At 43.6% G+C, this 22,863-nt stretch overlaps 1 protein-coding gene across 1 annotated transcript in view; it reads left to right on the top strand.

The window, feature by feature from the left end:
* Positions 1–12,296: 12,296 nt before the first annotated feature.
* Positions 12,297–22,863, top strand: part of LOC134344142 (alpha-1-antiproteinase-like) — a 96,975-nt gene continuing 86,408 nt past the window's right edge. The window contains exons 1-3 of the mRNA XM_063043461.1: positions 12,297–12,423; positions 12,854–13,479; positions 17,625–17,895. Of these exons, the coding sequence (XP_062899531.1) occupies positions 12,416–12,423; positions 12,854–13,479; positions 17,625–17,895 (905 nt within the window). The 5' untranslated portion in view covers positions 12,297–12,415. The remainder of the gene's footprint in view (positions 12,424–12,853; positions 13,480–17,624; positions 17,896–22,863) is intronic.

The following is a 22,863-nucleotide window of genomic DNA, read 5'->3' as shown; positions in this document are numbered from 1 at the left end:
AATGCTGGAGAAACTTAACAGGTCAGGTAGTGTCTATGAAATGAATAAACAAATGTATATCTCAGGCCCAGGCGAAGCCAAGTGGATGGGAAAGGTAAAAAGGAATCTGACAGGATAGGAGAATGGACGATGGGAGAAAGGGAAGGAGGAGGGTCACCAGGGAGAGATGAAGGCAGGTGAGAAGAAATAAGAGGCCAAAGATGGGAAAAGAAGAGAGGAGGAGAGATATTTTTTAACCGGAAAAAATGATGTTCATGCCATCAGGTTGAGGGCTGCACAAACCAGTCAAGTCAAGTCTATTGTCATTTAATTATATACCTATATATAACGTATATAACCATGTAATACCAGGGTGATTGATAAGTTGGTGGCCTGTGGTAGAAAGAGTCAATTTTAGAAAACCCAGCATATTTATTTTTCAACATAGTCCCCTCCTACATGTACACACTTAGTCCAGCGGTCGTGGAGTATATGGATCCCTTCTTTGTAGAAGTGGTCCACAGCAGGGGTGATTGATAAGCTCATGGCCTAAGCTAGAAGGAGATAAGTTATACAGCTCTCATTATATGCATATGCAGTTCAACTCTTTGAATGAAAATGCAGAAAGTTTGAAGTTTCTCTTCATCTGCTTCTACCTTAGGACACGAACTTATCAATCACCCCTGCTGTGGACCACTTTCGGGAGGTCCAAGGCGTCGACTTCTACAAAGAAGGGGTTCGTATGGTCCACAACCGCTGGACTAAGTGTGTAAATGTAGGAAAAATAAATGTGCCAGGTTTTCTAAAATTGACTCCTTCTGCCGTAGGCCATGAACTTATCAATCATCCCTCATTTCTATAGCAATGAGACATTTCCTTATCAGTTCCCCTCTACCACTACTCTGCTCTGTCTAGCAGAATTAGTCCTTACTCTTAATAATTTCTCCTTTGGCTCCTCCCACTTCCTCCAAACTAAAGGTGTAACCATGGGCACCCGTATGGGTCCTAGCTATGCCTGCCTTTTTGTTGGCTTTGTGGACAATCATTGTTCCAAACCTGTTCTGGTATCTGTCTCCGACTTTTCCTTCGCTACATCGACGACTGCATTGGCGCTGCTTCCTGCACGCATGCTGAACTCACTGACTTCATTAACTTTGTCTCCAACTTTTACCCTGCCCTCAAGTTTACCTGGTCCATTTCCCACACCTCCCTCCCCTTTCTAGATCTTTCTGTCTCTATCTCTGGAGACAGCTTATCTACTGATGTCTACTATAAGCCTACTGACTCTCACAGCTATCTGGACTATTCCTCTTCTCACCCTGTCTCTTGCAAAAATGCCATCCCTTTCTCGCAATTCCTCCGTCTCCGCTGCATCTGCTCTAAGGATGAGGCTTTTCATTCCAGGACGAGGGAGATGTCCTCCTTTTTTAAAGAAAGGGGCTTCCCTTCCTCCACTATTAACTCTGCTCCCAAACGCATCTCCCCCGTTTCACTCACATCTGCTCTCACTCCATCCTCCCGTCACCCCACTAGGAGTAGGGTTCCCCTGGTCCTCACCTACCACCCCACCAGCCTCCGGGTCCAACATATAATTCTCCATATCTTCCGCCACCTCCAACAGGATCCCACTACTAAGCACATCTTTCCCTCCCCCCCTCTCTCTGCTTTCCACGGGGATCACTCCCTACATGACTGCCTTGTCCATTTGTCCCCCCCATCCCTCCCCACTGATCTCCCTCCTGGCACTTATCCGTGTAAGCGGAACAAGTGCTACACATGCCCTTACACTTCCTCCCTTACCACCATTCAGGGCCCCAAACAGTCCTTCCAGGTGAGGCGACACTTCACCTGTGAGTTGGCTGGGGTGATATACTGCGTCCGGTGCTCCCGATGTGGCCTTCTATATATTGGCGAGACCCAACGCAGACTGGGAGACCGCTTTGCTGAACACCTACGCTCTGTCCGCCAGAGAAAGCAGGACTTCCCAGTGGCCACACATTTTAATTCCACATCCCATTCCCATTCTGATATGTCTATCCACACCCTCCTCTACTGTAAAGATGAAGCCACACTCAGGATGGAGGAACAACACCTTATATTCCATTTGGGTAGCCTCCAACCTGATGGCATGAACATTGACTCCTCTAACTTCCGCTAATGCCCCACCTCCCCCTTGTACCCCCTCCGTTATTAATTTTTATATACACACATTCTTTCTCTCTTTCTCCTTTTTCTCCCTCTGTCCCTCTGACTATACCCTTTGCCCATCTTCTGGGTTTTTTTCCACCCCTCCCCCTTTTCCTTCTCCCTGAGCCTCCTGTTCCATGATCCTCTCATATCCCTTTTGCCAATCACCAATCCAGCCCTTGGCTCCATCCCTCCTGTCTTCTCTTATCATTTTGGATCTCCTCCTTGCCCTCCCACTTTCAAATCCTTTACTAGCTCTTTCTTCAGTTAGTCCTGACGAAGGGTCTCGGCCTGAAACGTCGACTGTACCTCTTCCTAGAGATGCTGCCTGGCCTGCTGCGTTCACCTGCAACTTTGATGTGTGTTGCTTGAATTTCCAGCATCTGCAGAAATCCTCGTGTTTGCATTTTTAAAAACACCTCTTCTGTACTTCCTCGTGATTGCGAGGTTAATTTGCTGGGTCACTTGGTGGTAAGCAAGGCAAATACAATGTTAGCATTCATTTCGAGAAGACTAGAATATAGAAACATCGAAAATTTACAGCACAATACAAGACCTTCAGCCCACAAAGCTGTACCGAACATGTACTTACTTTAGAAATTACCGAGGGTTACCCATAGCCCTCTATTTCACTGTGCTCCATGTACCTATCCAGGAGTCTCTTAAAAGACCCTATTCTATTCGCCTCCACCACCATTGCCGGCAGCCCATTCCACACACTCACCACTCTCTGCATAAAAAACTTACCCCTGACATCTCCTCTGTACCTACTTCCAAGCACCTTAAAACTGTGCCCTCTCGTGCTAGCCATTCCAGCCCTGTGAAAAAGCCTCTGACTATCCACATGATCAATGCCTCTCACAGTCTTATACACCTCTATCAGGTCACCTGTCATCCTCCACCATTCCAAGGAGAAAAGGCCGTGTTCACTCAACCTATTCTCATAAGGCATGCTCCCCAATCCAGGCAACATCCTTGTAAATCTTCTCTACACCCTTTCTATAGTTTCCACATCCTTCCTGTACTAAGGTGACCTGAACTGAAAACAGTACTCTAAGTGGGGTCTGTACACTTTCAACCATCTTTACATCTTTCCTGTAGATAGGTGACCAAAACTGCACACAATACTCCAAATTAGGCCTCACCAACATCTTATAGAACTTCAACATAACATCCTAACTCATTTACTTTGATTTATGAAGGCCAATGCATGAAAAGCTTTCTTGATGAACCTATCTACATGTGATGCCACTTTCAACAATTTATGGACCTGTATTCCCAGATTTGTTTGTTCTACCACACTCCTCAGTCCCCTACCGTTCACTGTGTACCATCGACCCTGGTTGGTCCTACTGAAGTACAAAACCTCGCATTTGTCTGTATTAAGTTCCATCTGCCATTTTTCAGCCCATTTTTCCAGCTGATGCAGATCCCTCTCCAAACTATGATAAACTTCCTCACTGTCCAGTACACACCCAATTCTGGTGTCATCCACACATTTTCTGATCGATTTAACAACATTATCATCCAAATTATTGATATAGATAATAAGTAACAAAGAACTCAACACCAATCCCCGCAGCACATTACTAATCACAAGCCTTCAATCCGAGAGGCAACTGATACCACTCTCTGACTTTTCCCACAGAGACAATGTTTAATCTAATTTACTACCTCATCCTGAATGCCAAGCGACAGAACCTTCTTGACCAACCTCCCACGTGGGACCCTGTCAAATGCCTTGCCAAAGCCCATGTAGACAACATATATTGCCTTGCATTCATCTACTTCCCTGAAAAAACTTCCTCAAAGAACTCTATAAGATTGGTTAGACATGACCTATCACTCGTGATGTCATGCTGACGATTCTTAATCAGTCTATGTCTATCCAAATATTTGTATATCCAGTTCATTAGAACGCTTTCCAAAAAGTTTCCCACAATGGATGTCAGACTCAGTGGTCTATAATTTCCTGGTTTATGTTTAGAGCCTTTTTTAAAACATTTCAGCCCTGGGAAAAAGCCTCTGACTGTCCACACAATCAATGTCTCTCATCATCTTATACACATCTATCAGGTAAAATCTCCTCCTCTGCCACTCCAAGGAGAAAAGGCCGCGTTCACTCAACCTGTTCTCATAAGGCATGCTCCCTAATCCAGGCAACATCCTTGTAAATCTCCTCTGCACCCTTTCTAAAGTTTCCACATCCTTCCTGTAGTGAGGTCACCAGAACTGAGCACAGTACTCCAAGTGGGGTCTGACCAGGGTATTACATACCTGCAACATTACCTCTCAGCTCCTAAATTCAATCCCATGATTGATGAACGTCAATGCCTTCTTAACCACAGAGTCAACCTGTGCAATAGCTTTGAGTGTCCTATGGACTCAGACCCTAAGTTCCATCTGATCCTCCAAGCTGCCAGGAGTCTTACCATTAGTAATATATTCTGCCATCACATTTGACCTACCAAAATGAACCACCTCACACTTATCTGGGTTGAACTCCATCTGACAATTCTTAGCCCAGTTTTGCATCCCATCAATGTCCCGCTATAACCTCTGACAGCCTGCCACACTATCCACAACACCCCCATCCTGTTCGTCATCCGCAAATTTACTAACCCATCCCTCCACTTCCTCATCCAGGTCATTTATAAAAATCACAAAGAGAACATGTCCAAGAACAGATCCTTAAGACACACCATTGGTCACAGAGAGACTTGACAGCTGACCAGGTTCATTTCCAATACCAGTTCAAGTAGAGCCTCAACTCTTGTGCAAAGGGACTTGGGAGACCTTGTCCGAGATTGCCTAAAGGTTGAGTCTGTGGTGAAGAAGGTAAATGCAATGCTACCATTCATTTCAAGGGGACTAGAATATAAAAGCAAAGATGTAATGTTGAGAATTTATAAAACACTGGTGAGGCCTCACAGAGTAGTGTGAGCAGTTTCAGGCCCCTTATCTTAGAAAGGATGTGCTGTAACTGGAGAGAGTTCAAAGAGGGTTCATGAAAATGATTCCAAGATTGAATGGCTTGTCATATGACAAACGTTTGATGGTCCTGGGCCTGTATTCACAGGAATTCATCAGAATGAGGGGCGACCCACAGTAATTGAAACCCATCAAGTGGTGAAAGGCCTTGATAGAATGGGAGAGTTTCCTACGGTAGGACAGTCTAAGACAGAGGACACAGCCTCATCATAGAGGGCCATCCTTTTAGAACGAAGATGAGGAAGAATTTCTTTAGCCAGACAGTAGTGATTATGTGGAATTGTTTGCCACTGGCAGCTAGGGAGTCCAAGTCTTTTTGCATATTTAAGGCAAAGGTTGATAGGTTCTCGATTGGTCAGGACATGAAAAGATACGGGAAGAAGCAGGAGATTGAGGCTTAAACGGAAAATGGATGGGCCAGGATGAAATGGCGGAGCAGACTCAATGGGCCTCTTAGCCTAATTCTGCTCCTGTTTCTTATGGTTTTATGCATTCAGCAAGTTTTAAAGGATTGTTTTATTTTTGCATCTGGATCAGGTTAATATTACCTTAAGAATTCTCTTAAACTTCTTTTATCTAAACAGAAAAAGTGTGAGCTTTTTCTGTCAAAACACAAGAGATTCTGCAGATGCTGGAAATCCAGAAAAACACAGAAAGTACTGGAAGAACTCAGCAGAATATGCAGCTTCTAAAGAGGGGAATAAATATTTGACATTTCTTTTAGACCAACCAAAGGAGCAGAATGAGGCCATTCGGCCCCTCGACTCTGATCCGTCATTCCATCACGGTTGATTCATTTCCATCTCAACCCCATTCTCCTGCCTTCTTCCAGTAATATCTCACCTCCTAATTAATCAAGAATACATCAACCTCTGGCTTAATTACAGCCAATGACTTGGCCTCCACAACCACCTGTGGCAAGAAATTCCACAGACTCACCACCCTCTGTCGAAAGAAATTCTTCCTCACCTACGTTCTAAAAGGACATCCCTCTATTCTGAAACTGTGCCCTCTGGTCCTTGACTCCCCCAGCTATAGGAAACATCCTGTCCATATCCACTCTATGCAGGATTTTCAAGCTTCGATAGGTTTCAGTGAGATCCCTCTCATTCTTCTAAATTGCACACAGAGAGTGGTGGGTGTGTGGAATGCACTGCCAGTGACGGTGGTGGAGGTGGATACAATGGAGTTTTAAGAGACTCTTAGATAGGTTCATGGAGCTCAGAAAAATAGAGGGCTATACGGTGGGGAATTCTAGGCAGTTTCTAGAGTAGGCTACATGGTCGGCACAACATCGTGGGTCGAAGGGCCTGTAATGTGCTGTCGATTTCGATGTTCTATGTTCCAGCAAGTGCTGGCCCAGAGCCATCAAACGCTTCTCATACAATAAGCCTTTCATTCCTGGAATCATTTTCGTGAACCTGCTCTGAATCGTCTGCAATGTCAGAACATCCTTTCTTAGATGGATTCATCTGCCAAATTATTCTCTTATCCTCACTGGCACGTGGTTTTGGGCTGAGACCCATCATCATACCAGTTCTATCTAACCCTACAAGTAAAAATTCTCATCTACAGAACCATTTCATTAATCTCCTGAAAGAGATAATAAATCAGCCATGATGGAATGGTGGAACAGACTCAATGAGCCAAATTCTGACCTAATTCCGTTGAATGTCTTATTGACTAGTGGTCTGAAACAATGATTCCTAATGAGGGCTGTACCGCACCCCACCCCCAGTGTGCGGTTACGAAGATGAAAGAAGCATTTGAAAAGCATTGCACATTCGAGTCATTTGCCAAGAAAGCTAAAAATGACCTTGATAGAGGTCTCATTGCTTCTTATAACATTTTCACAATGACAACAAAGCGTGGAACATCTCAAACAACTGGTGAAAGGTTAATAACGCCTGCTGTATCAGAAGTGCTCACCACTGTTCTCAAAATGGAAACCAATATTTTAAAATCAGTTTCTGAGTAATAACTCTGTAGCTCATCATATTGATGAAATGAGTGAAGATATTGAGTATCAACTATGCACAGAGCTACAAAAACCAAAATTTGGGATACATCTGGATGAGTCAATTGTGCAAGACAACGAGGCGTTGCTAATGGCAAAAGTATGGTTTATCAAAAATGGAAAAGTTTATGAAGAGGTTATCTTTTGTAAAAAGTTAAAAACAAATATCAATGGAGAATCAGAACAACAAGCTCATAATGTGTATTGAGGATAAAAGTATTCTGACCATGATTAGGAACATGATTTCTTGTGCAACAGATGAATCATATATCACAAACTAAAGAAAATCTGCAGATGCTGGAAATCTAAACAAGACACATAAAATGCCGGAAGAAATTAGAAGGCCAGGCAGCATCTACGGAAGAGTACAGTTGATGTTTTGGGCCGAGACCCTATGACAGGTCAGCATGCTGGTTTAGTGGCATTTATGAAAAAGGCAATTCCCAGTCTGTTTGCAACGCATGTGTAAATTCATCAGCAACATCTCGCAGCCAAAAACCTCAGCCAGTAACTTTTTTCAAGCATGACTTTTGTAATATTTGTTATCAACAAAATAAAAGCTCATCCATTAAATAGCAGAATATTTCACCTGTTATGCCAAGATAATGATGAAGAGCTTGAATGCTTGCTTCTTCACACTGAAAAAGGCTGCTGCTTTAAAAATTTCTTTGATCTTTTTGACACTGTGGTTGAATTTTTACTCAAAGTCGACAAGAGCTTGGGAAAAAAATGTTTGAAGTTCTCTGTGAAACCGATCTGTATGAAAAAATGAACATTCTAAATATGAAACTGCAGGGTGAGAATTTCAATTTAATCCAGGCAAAAAGGGCATTGTCCACTTTTAGTGGAAAATTGGAAAGAGATACTGTAAGTAAAACATTGGGAGAAGAATGTTCTCACAGTTTCCCTGCACAGAAAGTATGACTCTTTCTTTCACAGACGGAGATCTGCAAGAGCAGGGGTCCCCAACCTTTTTTGCGCTGCAAAAATCACATAATTATAACATATTTTTGATTATACAAATTTGCTGATGATACAAAGATTGGAGGTGTAGTGGACAGTGAAGAAGGTTTTCAAAGCTTGCAGAGGGACTTGGACCAGCTGGAAAAATGGGCTGAAAAATGGCAGATGGAGTTTAATACAGACAAGTGTGAGGTATTCCACTTTGGAAGGACAAACCAAGGTAGAACATACAGGGTAAATGGGAAGGCACTGAGGAGTGCAGTAGAACAGAGGAATCTGGGAATACAGATACAAAATTCCCTAAAAGTGGTGTCACAGGTAGATAGGGTCATAAAGAGAGCTTTTGGTACATTGGCCTTTATTAATCAAAGTATTGAGTATAAGAGCTGGAATGTTACGACGAGGTTGTATAAGGCAGGGATCCCCAATCTTTTTTGCGCTGCGGACTTGTTTAATATTGATAATATTCTTGTGGACCGGCTGACCCGGCGGGGGGGGGGTGGGTGGGTTGGGTTGTCAACGGACAAGAGTAGCAGTCAAAAAATACAAGCAACAGGAATTCTGCAGATGCTGGAAATTCAAGCAACATACATCAAAGTTGCTGGTGAACGCAGCAGGCCAAGCAGCATCTATAGGAAGAGGTGCAGTCGATGTTTCAGGCCGAGACCCTTCGTCAGGACTAACTGAAGGAAGAGTGAGTAAGGGATTTGAAAGTTGGAGGGGGAGGGGGAGATCCAAAATGATAGGAGAAGACAGGAGGGGGAGGGATGGAGCCAAGAGCTGGACAGGTGATTGGCAAAAGGGATACGAGAGGATCATGGGACAGGAGGTCCGGGAAGAAAGACAAGGGGGGGGGGGTGACCCAGAGGATGGGCAAGGGGTATATTCAGAGGGACAGAGGGAGAAAAAGGAGAGTGAGAGAAAGAATGTGTGCATAAAAATGAGTAACAGATGGGGTACGAGGGGGAGGTGGGGCCTTAGCGCGGGCACCAGTACACATGCGTGACCTGCTGATATTATTCTCTGCAAATCGTTTTTGGCGATTCTGTTCGGGTGGAGGGGGGTGTTAATCACAACGGAATATTGGTAATAACGGGCTAATACACTCAATTTCGTTTCTAAAAGAGGTTATCTAACGAATTTAATATTAAACACACAGCGCATATTTTCCTCACATGAATATAGTGATAAGTCAATCATCAGGGGAGGACGGGGAGCTTGAAGTAAATGTTGAAAGAACTTCCAGTAGAAGTGGTAGAGGCAGGTTCGATATTATTTAAAGAAAAATTGGATAGGTATATGGACAGGAAAGGCATGGAGGGGTATGGGCTGAGTGCAGGTCGGTGGGACTAGGTGAGAGCCGCTTTCGGCACGGACTAGAAGGGCCGAGATGGCCTGTTTCCGTGCTGTAATTGTTATATGGTTATATAGGTCACTTATCAGTCACTAGCATCATAACATTTTAAGTAATGTTTGGATATTCACACACAGCACATATTTTCCCTGTATGAACATATAAAATCATTGCAACACATCAATATCACTGAATCAGTGGGAGCCCAGGGCTTGTTTCACTGCAACAAGACGGTGCCATCGAGGGGTGATGGGAGACAGCGATACTCGAAGGGGGTTCCTTATGTCCAGCTATTCCACGATTTAGTTTTCGTTGTATTCATTGCAGAGATATGTTGGAAATGGAAGCAACGTTTTCAGTGCTTTCGTGGCTATCTCAGGATATTTAGCCTTGACTTTGATGCAGAATGCCGACAGAGATGTTATGTCAAATATACTTTTCAGCCCGCCATCATTTGCAAGATCGAAGAGTTAATCTCCTTCCCGCGCTGAAGTGGATGATGCGCGGGTAATGACCTCGTGTGCGTTCAAGCTTAACAGTGTGTGACAGGGAATGAGGAAAGGTGCAGCTAACTCCTATCGCCAAATCATATCGTTTCCTCGCGGCCCGGTAGCAAATGCTCTGCGGCCCGGTGGTTGGGGACCGCTGTGCAAGAGTACTACTTACACCTGCACTCACCAGAGAAGGAATTTTAGAATCGATTCAAGGATTTGAGCAATCTGGAAATTCCAGACTGGTAAATTAACCCATTTCTTTGCAAGGTGGAAGAACAGGAAGAGAACTTGCAAGAAGAAATGATCAAAATTCAGAATGATGATGATGCAAAAATGTTTTTCCAAAATGTGGCTTTTCTGGTATGATGAGGAAGAATTTCTTTAGCCAGAGAGTAGTGATTATGTGGAATTCTTTGCCACTGGCAGCTAAGGAGACCAAGTTTTTATAGCCATAGTCATAGTCATACTTTATTGATCCCGAGGGAAATTGGTTTTCATTACAGTTGCACCTTAAATAATTAAATAGTAATAAAACCATAAATAATTGAATGTAATATGTAAATTATGCCAGGAAATAAGTCCAGGACCCACCTATTGGCTCAGGGTGTCTGACCCTCCAAGGGAGGAGTTGTAAAGTTTGATGGCCACAGGCAGGAATGACTTCCTATGACGCTCAGTGTTGCATCTCGGTGGAATGAGTCTCTGGCTGAATGTACTCCTGTGCCCAACCAGTACATTATGTAGTGGATGGGAGACATTGTCCAAGATGGCATGCAACTTGGATAGCATCCTCTTTTCAGACACTACCGTCAGAGGGTCCAGTTCCATCCCCAAAACATCACTGGCCTTACGAATGAGTTTGTTGATTCTGTTGGTGTCTGCTACCCTCAGCCTTTTGCCCCAGTACACAACAGCAAACATGATTGCACTGGCCACCACAGACTCGTAGAACATCCTCAGCATCATCCGGCAGATGTTAAAGGACCTCAGTGTCCTCAGGAAATAGAGACAGCTCTGACCCTTCTTGTAGGCAGCCTCAGTGTTCTTTGACCAGTCCAGTTTATTGTCAATTCACATCCCCAGGTATTTGTAATCCTCCACCTTGTCTACACTGAGCCCATGGATGGAAACAGGGGTTACCGGTGCCTTAGCTCTCCTCAGGTCTACCACCAGCTCCTTAGTCTTTTTCACATTAAGCTACAGATAATTCTGCTCACACCATGTGACAAAGCTTCCTACCGTAGCCCTGTACTCAGCCTCATCTCCCTTGCTGATGCATCCAACTATGGCAGAGTCATCAGAAAACTTCTGAAGATGACAAGACTCTGTGCAGTAGTTGAAGTCCGAGGTGTAAATGGTGAAGAGAAAGGGAGACAAGACAGTCCCCTGTGGAGCCCCAGTGCTGCTGATCACTCTGTCGGACACACAGTGTTGCAAGCACACGTACTGTGGTCTGCCAGTCAGGTAATCAAGAATCCATGACACCAGGGAAGTATCCACCTGCTTTGTGGCAGCAGTACATTGCAATTCATAATAACAAAACAACTATAAATTGCAAAACAAATATATATTAAAAATTAAATGAAATCAGTAGTGCAAAGAGAGCAAAAAATCAAACAATAGTGACAGTGTACATGGGTTCCTTGTCTGTTCAGAAATCTGTTCTTTTACACAAGAATACTTCTAAGCTGGAACACATTGTCTTTAAGGGTGGGTGGTGGATTTTCAAAGGGTGATTGGAGATCTTGGTCAAAAATATTTAGCAGGACCATGATGAAAGAGGGAGTGGATTACTTTACAAAGAGCCAGCATGTACTTGATAAATTATAATTCTTGAATTCTATTTATGATGGTGAACTGTTGCACAATCTAAGAAAAATTATTGACACACTTTCAAACAGATGTCTCTGAAAAGTTTTTAATATAGATGTACCTCTCGACCTTGGTGGAGTTTTCTGTCTAAAATAGAATGCAGTTCTCAATGTTCAGGTTCACTAACAACAATAATCTTGCGTAAAACAACACAATGAACAATGCAAACCTTAATGTACCCAGAAATGTTTGATCTGCAAGCTGTTCTGACTTTATGGTTTTGGGGAGATCAGCGGATAAAAATGGAAATTTATCCTAACGTGTCTCTATGCAAAATCCAATACCTGAAACTGATATTACAAGATTCTTCCCGGAATATTTGCTGAGACACAGTGATGTAGTCAAATCCATATTTGCAAAACCAAACGAATTGTTTAAACAATGATATCTACGGATCAAAAGTCACTTCATTAATTAATGTCTAACTAGTGTTTGTAATTGCTATGGTATAAATTGACATTAGAGACCAAGGATTATACTTCAGTAAGTTGGACTGCCAAAGACGAACAGGCTTCTTCACTTCATATAGGACTCTGAAATTATAAATAGGCTACCAATATGAATCTGTAAGTGAACTTGTGTTAGAACCTAAGGAGCAATATCTGATCTTGTTAACTTGTGAAATGTAATAGAGTTTCAATATAAGCTTTGTGGAGTATCTAAAAGGAAGGTTTTGAGCAAACTCAGAACCCAGTAATATAGTAGGTAGTGTGTTGCTATTACTGCTCAGGGGGGTCTGGAGTTCTGAGTTCAATTCTTTGTATTTCCTGCCCATGAGCGCATGGCTTTCCCCCAGCTGTTCGAGTTTCTTCCCACGGTCCAAACATGTACAGGTTAGTCGGCTAAATGGTCATTGTCAGTTGTCCTGTGAATTGACTAGGGTTAAATAGGTGAGTTTCTGGGTATTGTGGCGTATTAGACTGGAAGAACCTGTTCTGCGCTGTATCTCTAAATAGTGCACATAAATACATTGTAGGTTTGTGTTTTACTTTGCAGGTTCAACATGGAGAAGTTGCTTGCTTTTGCTTTCCTGATGGTGGCTTTGCCTTCCAGTGGCATGGTCAGTGGATATGCCTCTGCTGTCAATGAATTTACCCCATATCCTTCCCTTCTCAGCCTCTCAGCAGCAAATTCAGAATTTGCATTGCGTCTGTACAGACAGATTGCCACTCAACCAGACACAGCTTCCCAAAATATTTTCTTTTCTCCACTGAGCATCTCTGCCTCCCTGAGCATGTTGTCATTGGGTGCCAAGGAAAGAACTCGGGCTCAGCTCCTGCAGGTTCTTGGATACAGCAACATGACAAACAATGGTGCTGTCGCCGTGAGGGAGACATTCCCCCAGCTTCTGGAGCATTTGAACAATGTGAGTGTTGGAATCCACATGGGAAGCTCTCTGTATGTTCAAAACGGAAAAGAAATTCATGAAAAGTTCCTCAAAGAAGCCGAGGAATTTTATAATGCAGAAACAGTGACTGTTGATTTTCATGAACAACAAAGTACAAAAGACAAAATAAATGCTTATGTGAATAGCAAAACCAATGGCAAAATCCCAGACTTCCTTAAAGAGCCCCTCTCATCGGATACTTTGATGTTTCTTCTCAACTATATCTTGTTCAAAGGTAAGATGTCATTTGGATGTTAAACACACATCATTTAATGACTGAATCAGTTGATGCTTCAACTTCTGTTTCTTGAGTAGGACAATTTCTAAACATCTCTATATGCTCTGTGAGGGTAGGGGTGTTTTGCAATTGTTTGTTTTTTATGCGCTGTGTTGTATGACATGAGTGATCATTGTCTTTCCATGACCATGATTTTTCTTGGCAAATTTTTTCACAGAAGTGATTTGCTATTGCTTTCTTCTGGGCAGTGTCTTTACAAGATGGGTGAGCCCAGTCATTATCAATACTCTTCAGAGATTATCTGCCTAGTGTCAGTGGTTGCATATCCAGGACTTGTGATATGCACCAGCTGCTCATACGACCACCCACTACCTGCTCCCGTGGCTTCACATGACCCTGATGGGATGGGGTGGGGGGGTGGAGTCTAAGTAGGTGCTGCACCTTGCCTAGGGTAGCTGCAAGCTCATGAAAGGAAGGAGGGCCTTACACTTCCTTTGGTAGAGATGTCTCTCCACCCCACCACCCTTGTTTTGCAATGCAAGAATTTAAAAATCTAATCATTTAAAAGTTTATACATCAGTGCATGAATTCCCATTTTTTACACTGATGTCCCAAAATTGATGATGTCAGAATAACTTGTAATTCAAACATTTCTGAATGCATTGTTAATTTGTGTGGCTCTATGCAAGATTATTGTTAGTGAACCAGAAAACTTAGAACTATATTCTATTTATAAAAAATTATTTCTCAGATAACTTAAAGTGAATTGAACAGTAATCAATTTTCAGGACAATATATTTATTTTATTTTAGGTATTTGAAACATTAATCCAAAGAACGCAATATTTGTTTGGTTATATTTTACTTTTAATAATTATGAGATACTGCAGATGCTGGAAAACCAGAGCAACACATGCAAAATACTGGAGGAACTCAGCAGGTCAGGCAGCATCTATGGAAATGAATAAACAGTCGACACTTTGGGCTGAGAGCTTCTTTGTGACTAGAAAGGAAAGGGGAAGATGCTTGTATAAAAAATGGGGAAGGAAGATAGCTAAGGTGATAGGTGAAGCCAGGTAAATAGGAAAGGTAAAGGGCTGGAGAAGAAGGAATCTGATATGAGAGGACAGTTGACCATGAGAGAAAAGGAATGAAGAGGTGACCCATGGGGGGGGTGACAGTCAGGTGAGAACAGGTAAGAGGACAGGGAGGGGAATAGTAAAGGGGAGGAGGAGGTAAACGTTTTTTTTAAACTGTAAAAAGAAATTGATATTCCTTCCATCAGGTTGGAGGTCACCCAGATGGAATACAAGGTGTTAGTCCTCCACACTGAGGATGGCCTTATCATGGCACAAGAGGAAGCCATGGACCAACATATTGGAAGAGGAAAGGAGAAATTAAAAAGTTTGACCACCAGGAAGTTCCACATATTTTTAAAGTTATGCACTGGAGTTGCAGATCTCTCTCTGTTCTCCATCTTGTACACCTCTCCTTGATCCTTGATCCTTGATCCTGTGCATCTCTCACACACAGGGGCACCACAGTAGGGTAGCGGCTAGTGTGACATTCCAGAGTTTGGAATTCTGTTCTGTAAGGAGCCTCTGTACATCATTCCTATGGAACGCGTGGGTTTCCTCTGGGTGCTCCAGTTTCCAAAGTCGTCCCGGATAGGTTAATAGGTGATTGTAAATTGACTGGTGATTAGGTTAGGATTAATTGGGTTTGTGGGTGGTGGGGGTTGCTGGGATGGTGTGGCTCGAAGGGCCAGAAGGGCCCACTCTGCCCTGTATCGCCAAATAAATAAAGTCAAACATAAACATCTCTGTCCATCTCTCCTCCGATATGAGTTTTACTTTGATCCGCTCGAAACTCTCTTACATCAAACTATCTTTGGGTCATATTTCAAACTATGTCATGAGGTATATTTAAGGCAGAGATTGATAGACTCTTGATTGGTTATGGCATAAAGGGTTACAGGAGGGAAGGCAGGAGATTGGGGCTGAGAGGGAAATAGATCAAACATGATGAAATGGTAGAATAGACTCAATGGGCCAAATAGCCTTCTTCTGCTCCTATATCTTATGGTCTGTTTCTCTTGTTTGTTTTCCTTTTCCTTTTTGGCGCTTGTTCATTCAAATTATAGTTTCATTGTTAAGAAGACTCATGATCAGACATGGCGCACTGATTGAGTCATTGGTAGAGACGGGAGTATTCAAGGAAAGAACTTGCACTACCTACAAGTTCTCAATATGACACAAAAATCATCAAACCCAATGAATTACTTTGAGACGTGTGTCTAACTAGCAATTGATTCAATAAGGGCGACTAACAACAAAATAAGTTATTGGCTCCATTTCCTTTTATAATTTCTGCAAAGAGCAATTCCATTCCTCAGTGGATGTTAGCAGTATTTGTAATTCAGTAGAGGTAGAGAAACTGTTCTGTACCTGTGGTTTACATTCTGTACCCACACTGATCACTTTTAGCATTCTAGTTAGCACGTTGCTTATTTCCCACTGGCAGCATCAATATCATTATAAGTGTGTTGCTCTGCGTACTGAACATAGAGAAAAGACAAGATTAATCTGAACATCAACCTCAAGTTCTGGTCATTTCTCCCACCTCCCTCTTCTCTCTTCTGCTATTCCCCATTTTGTCTCACTTCTTACCCATTTTCTTCTCCATCACCTCACTCTGTTTCCCCTTTCTCCCATGGTACACTCTCCTCTACTATCCGACTCCTTCTTCTTAACCCTTTACCTCTTCCACCCATCACCTCCCAGCTTCTCACCTCATCTCCCATGTCCCACTTAATCACCTTCATCTTCACATGGTTTCACCTATCATCTGCCAGCTCAAACTTCTTTCTCCAACCCCCTCTCCTTCCTTTATCAGCCTGAAGAAGGGGCTTGGCCCAAAATGTCAACTGGTCATTCTCCTCCACAGATGCTGCCTGACTTGCTGAGTTCCTCAAGCATTTTTTTGTGTGTTGCTCTGGATTTCCAGAAACTAAAGAACCTCTTGTGTTTCCGATTACAGTCTGTTGGTTAACATCAAGAAAGGAATAAAATCATGGCCAGGAAATTGGTTTGAACAGAAAACGTTACAGCAGAGAAAAGGCCATTTGGCAATGATGTTGTGTCCAGCTACGGTTCTGTGTGACAGTCTCAGGCACATACATATAGCTCGTGTACCTAAGACCTTTGCACAGTTCTGTATTTGTTAACGTGCAGTGGAGAACAAGTTTGTAAATCTGGCGGGAGGAAAGGATGTTGGGAATGGGGAGGGTGGAGGGCAGCAGAAGGAGTGTGGGACCGATGGCACAGAAGGAGTGTCATGGGTGGGGGTGGGCTTGGTACAGGGGCAGACACACCCAGCCTTGAGACAGTAGGCAAGGTATAAGAAGCCATAGAAAAGCACAGCAGAGATAAGCCATTTGTCTCATCTGGCTCATCTGATCTGAGCCTAACCATGTAAACCACCTCCTTCCATCGAGCTGCACGTGACCAGAGCCCTCTGTACCCCTCCCATCCAAGTACCTTGCATGTAGCACTTGCACTGGCAGCTACTTCCACACCCTCACCACCCTCTGAGTGAAGGAGTTTCCCTTCACATTCCCCTTAATCGGTGGCGCCCCACTCAAGCATGCAGCAAAGCATCAGTAAAGACACAGACTTGCCCAAAGACTACTCGCTCACCCGGTATTCGACATACCACAGGCTCTCTTTCTCTAATGAGGGAAAAAGAGGTGTCCCCGTTTCACAGCGAGAGGGGAGACGTAGCAGAACAACTCGTTGATCTACGGTGTTAAAAGTCTGTTGCATCGCTTTTTCCGAGCTCTGTGCCTCTGGGCACACAGCCAGCAGCCAGCCTGCTGCTTCCGATCTTCCTCATTCTCCTGTGACACATCAGTCGTCATCGGTGGCAGCACTGGCCTTGAATCAGCCCGTCTCCAGAGCCACAAAAATCCGGCACCCCGGAGGCACGTTAGTCTTCCAGGCCATGTCCTTGGCATATCGAAAAGCCGACAGTTATGAGGCCGCATGAGCAGGTCCCATTCCTGCAAAGAACCGAAGTCAGAGTGTAACTCCAGGTCAGGGTCTTCAAATTACCTGAGTACGCTTATCTCTTTGATTTCTCCAGGTGAATGGTTGCAGCCTTTTGACACTAAGCACACTTATGAAGCTGATTTTCATGTCGACGACAGAACAACAGTGAGAGTTCACATGATGAGAAGGACAGGAATGTATTACTGGACATATGCCGAGGACCTCTCCAGTGATGCGCTTCTGATGGAATATGCAGGAAATACCTCCCTATTGATTTTGCTACCGAAATCTGGAAAATTGGCAGAGCTGGAGCGGAAACTGACCGTTCAAAGATTTGATCATCTCTCGTTGTCAATGCAAAAGCAGTAAGTTCAATTAAAACAAGTTTAATGTTATTATTATTTTCTAGTTGTACAAGTGAACTAAAAAAATTACCATGATGGAAAGACCATCAGACGCAGGAGCAAAATTAGGCCATTCAGCCCATCATATCTGCCCCACCAATCCATTATGGTTGATTTATTATTCCTCTCAACCCCATTCTCTTGCTTTCACCCTGTAACTTTTGATGCCCTGACTAATCAAGAACCTATCAACCTCCACTTTAAATATACTCAATGACTTGATCCCCACAGTCATCCCTGGCAGTGATTTACCACCCTCTTACTAACAAAGTTCCTCCTTATCTCTACTCCAAAGGGGCAACATAGAAAATAGGACATTCAACAGTGCAGCACAGGAACAGGCCATTCGTTGCTATCACATCTCATCTCAGCCTTCACTGCTCCACAGAAAAGAAAACCAAGTACATCCAACGTCTCATTATAGCACATGCTCTCTAATCCTGGCAGCATCCTGGTAAACTTCGGCTGCACTCTCTCCAAAACCTCAACATCCTTCCTATAATGAGGTGACCAGCACTGTATGCAATACTCCAGATGTGGCCTAACCAGAGTTTTATAAAGTTGCAACATAACCTCCTAACTTTTGAACTCAAGGACTAATGAAGACAAACAAGCCAAATGCCTTCTTCAGAGTCAGATTTATTACCAGTGACACAAGTCATGATGGAGCATAGACAGCACACGAAGAGACCATTCGGCCCACAGTGTTGTGCCAAACCAGCTAAAATGCAAATCAAAAACAACCAAACACGAATCCCTCCTACCTACACCATGTCCATATCCCTCCATCTTCCTTACATCCATGTGCCTATCCATACATCTCTTAATAGCCTCTGATGTATTTGCCTCTACCACCATACCAGGCAGCGCATTCCAGGCTCCTATGACTCTCTAGGTATAAAACTTACACCTCACAGCCCCCTTGAACCTACCCCCTCTCACCTTCAATGCATGCCCTCTGGCATGAGACATTTCAACCCTGGTAAACAGATAGTCCCTCTATGCCTTCAGGATCTATGCCTTTCATAATCTTGTAAACCTCAGTCAGGTCTCCTCTCAACCTCCAATGCTCCAGTCTTCTACACCATCGACAACTCCACCAATCTTGGTACATCTGAAAACTTACTAAACCACCCACCTACAGTTTCATCCAGGTCATTTATAAACATCACAGCAGCAGAGGTCCCAGCACAGATCCCTGTGGAACGCCGCTAATTACAGACCTCCAGCTCGAATCTCTGCTCCTGTGTCTTATGGTCTCATGGTCTTATGGAATAAGTCCCTTCAACCATTACCCTGTGTCTTCTATGAGCAAGCCAGTTTTGAATAAAAACAGCCAAATCACCATGCATTTTAATCTTCTGGATTAGTCTTATATGAGTGACTTTGTCAAATGTCTTCCTAAAATCCATGTAGACACTGCCCTCCCTCAACAATCTCTCTCGTCACCTTGTCAAAAAACTCAATCAAGTTGGTAAGGCACGACCTGCCCCATACAAAGCCACTTGACTCTCCCTAATTAGGCCAAATGCTCATATATCCTATCCCTAAGAATTTTCTCCAGCAATTTCCTGACAACTGACATGAGACTCACTGGTCTGTAGTTCACAGGATTTTCCCTTGCCTCTTCTTAAATAAAGGCACAACATTAGCCACTCGCCAGTCCTCTGGGACCTTGCCTGTGGCCAGAGAGGACATGAAGATATCCGTCAAGGGCCCAGCAATCTCGTCTCTTGCATCCTTCAATCCCATCAGGTCCTGGGGACTTATCCACCTTAATTCTCATCAGAAGGCCCAACACTTCCTTCTCCTTGAACTCTGTAAATATACATGTAAATATAATGTAAATATACATGCAGTACTGATCCCCTGATCTTCCAAATCCTTTTTCCTTGATAAATATTGAAGCAAAGTACTCACTAAGTACCTCACTCAGATTCTCTGCATCTCTGCAAATGTTCACCTCTTTATCGTTGAGTGATCCCACTCTCTCCCTCATTATCCTTTTGCTCTTGATGTAAGTACAGAATTCCTTTGGATTCACCTTAATCCTACTTGCCAAGGACTTTTCATGGCCTCTCCTGGCTTTCCTAATTCCCATCTCAAGTTCTTTTTTGGCTTCTTTGTACTCCTCATGTGCTTCATTTGATCTTAACTTTTGAAGTTTTACATACTTTTTCTTTTTCTTCCTGACTAAATTCATCACAGTTCTTGACATCCAAGGTTCTCTTATCTTTCCAACCCTGTCCTTCCTTCTAACAGGAACATATCTTTCCTGCACTCTGCACAATTCATCTTTAAACACACTCCACATGTCTGATGTGGACTTTCCAGAGAAAAGATGTTCCCAAATAACGCTTCTTAGTTCCTGCTTAACATCCTCTTAATTTGCCCTATTCCAATTTAAAGCTCTCCCACAAAGACCATACCTGTTCTTATCTATCGCTATCCTGAAATTCAAGGAGTTGAGGTCACCGTTGCCTAACTGTTCACCCATTGAAAGGTCAGTCACCTCTGGTCAGGCCCATTACCCAACACCAGGTCCAGTACGGCCGCTCCTCACGTTGGACTGTCCATATATTGATTTCAGAAACCTTCCTGGATACACTTAACAAATTCTGCCCCATCTAAACCCTTTACACTAAGAAGCTCCCATTTTATATTAGGGAGTTTAAAATCCCCCATGACAACGACCCTAATATTTTTACACATTTCCTTAATCTGACTACATATCTGTTCCTCAATGTCCCGTTGGCTATTAGGGGTCAGTGGTACAATCCCATCAGTGTGATTGCACCCTTCCTATTCCTGAGTTCTATCCAAATGACTCAGCATCTGACATCTGACCCCTCCATTGTCTACCCTGAGTACAGCTGTGATATTGTCCCTGATTAGTAGTGCTGCTCCCCGCATCCCGCACCCCACCCCCTTTTACCTCCTCTATCTTTTCCAGTTATTGTGTTTGTCTTAATGTGTTCTTTTGCAGCTGCATCAGACCCGGAGCTGCAATTACTTCTTTCTCCTTTGGACTTGTGTACTGGAAATTATATAAAGCAATCTTGAACATTGAACATAGAACATAGAACACAGAATAGTACAGCACAGTACAGGGACTTCGGCCCACGATGTTGTGCTGACCCTCAAACCCTCCCTCCCATATCAGCCCCCACCTTAAATTCCTCCATATACCTGTCTAGTAGTCTCTCAAACTTCGCTAGTGTATCTGCCTCCACCACTGACTCAGGCAGTGCATTCCACGCACCAACCACTCTGAGTAAAAAACCTTCCTCTAATGTCCCCCTTGAACTTCCCACCCCTTACCTTAAAACCATGTCCTCTTGTATTGAGCAGTGGTGCCCTGGGGAAGAGGCGCTGGCTATCCACTCTATCTATTCCTCTTATTATCTTGTACACCTCTATCATGTCTCCTCTCATCCTCCTTCTCTCCAAAGAGCAAAGCCCTAGCTCCCTTAATCTCTGATCATAATGCATACTCTCTAAACCAGGCAGCATCCTGGTAAATCTCCTCTGTACCCTTTCCAATGCTTCCACATCCTTCCTATAGTGAGGCGACCAGAACTGGACACAGTACTCCAAGTGTGGCCTAAACAGAGTTTTATAGAGCGGCATCATTACATCGTAACTCTTAAAATCTATCCCACGACTTATGAAAGCTAACACCCCATAAACTTTCTTAACTAACCTATCCACCTGTGAGGCAACTTTCAGGGATCTGTGGACATGTACCCCAAGATCCCTCTGCTCCTCCACACTACCAAGTATCCTGCCATTTACTTTGTACTCTGCCTTAGAGTTTGTCCTTCCAAAGTGTACCACCTCACACTTCTCTGGGTTGAACTCCATCTGCCACTTCTCAGCCCACTTCTGCATCCTATTAATGTCTCCCTGCAATCTTCGACAATCCTCTACACTATCTACAACACCACCAACCTTTGTGTCGTCTGCAAACTTGCCAACCCACCCTTCTACCCCCACATCCAGGTCGTTAATAAAAGTCATGAAAAGTAGAGGTCCCAGAACAGATCCTTGTGGGACACCACTAGTCACAATCCTCCAATCTGAATGTACTCCCTCCACCACCACCCTCTGCCTTCTTCAGGCAAGCCAATTCTGAATCCACCTGGCCAAACTTCCCTGGATCCCATGCCTTCTGACTTTCTGAATAAGCCTACCGTGTGGAACCTTGTCAAATGCCTTACTAAAATCTATATAGATCACATCCACTGCACTACCCTCATCTATATGCCTGGTTACCCCTTCAAAGAACTCTATCAGGCTTGTTAGACACGATCTGCCCTTCACAAAGCCATGCTGACTGTCCCTGATCAGACCATGATTCTCTAAATGCCTATAGATCCTACCTTCAAGAATCTTTTCCAACAGCTTTCCCAGCACTGACATAAGGCTCACTGGTCTGTAATTACCCGGACTATCCCTACTACCTTTTTTCAACAAGGGGACAACATTCACCTCCCTCCAATCCTCCGGTACCATTCCCGTGGACAACGAGGACATAAAGATCCTAACCAGATGCTCAGCAATCTCTTCCCTTGCCTCGTGGAGCAGCCTGGGGAATATTCCATCAGGCCCCGGGGACTTACCCGTCCTAATGTATTCTAACAACTCCAACACCTCCTCTCCCTTAATATCAACATGCTCCAGAACATCAACCTCACTCATTTTGTCCTCACCATCATCAAGTTCCCTCTCATTGGTGAATACCGAAGAGAAGTATTCATTGAGGACCTCGCTCACTTCCACAGCCTCCAGGCACATCTTCCCACCTTTATCTCTAATCGGTCCTACCTTCACTCCTGTCATCCTTTTTTCTTCACATAATTGAAGAATGTCTTGGGGTTTCCCTTTATCCTACTCACCAAGGCCTTCTCATGCCCGCTTCCTGCTCTT

The sequence above is a fragment of the Mobula hypostoma genome, chromosome 1 (genome assembly GCF_963921235.1).
Source record: "Mobula hypostoma chromosome 1, sMobHyp1.1, whole genome shotgun sequence".
Lineage (NCBI taxonomy): Eukaryota > Metazoa > Chordata > Chondrichthyes > Myliobatiformes > Myliobatidae > Mobula > Mobula hypostoma.
Note: the sequence above shows the minus strand (reverse complement) of the source record. Positions and strands in the feature narration are given on the sequence as shown.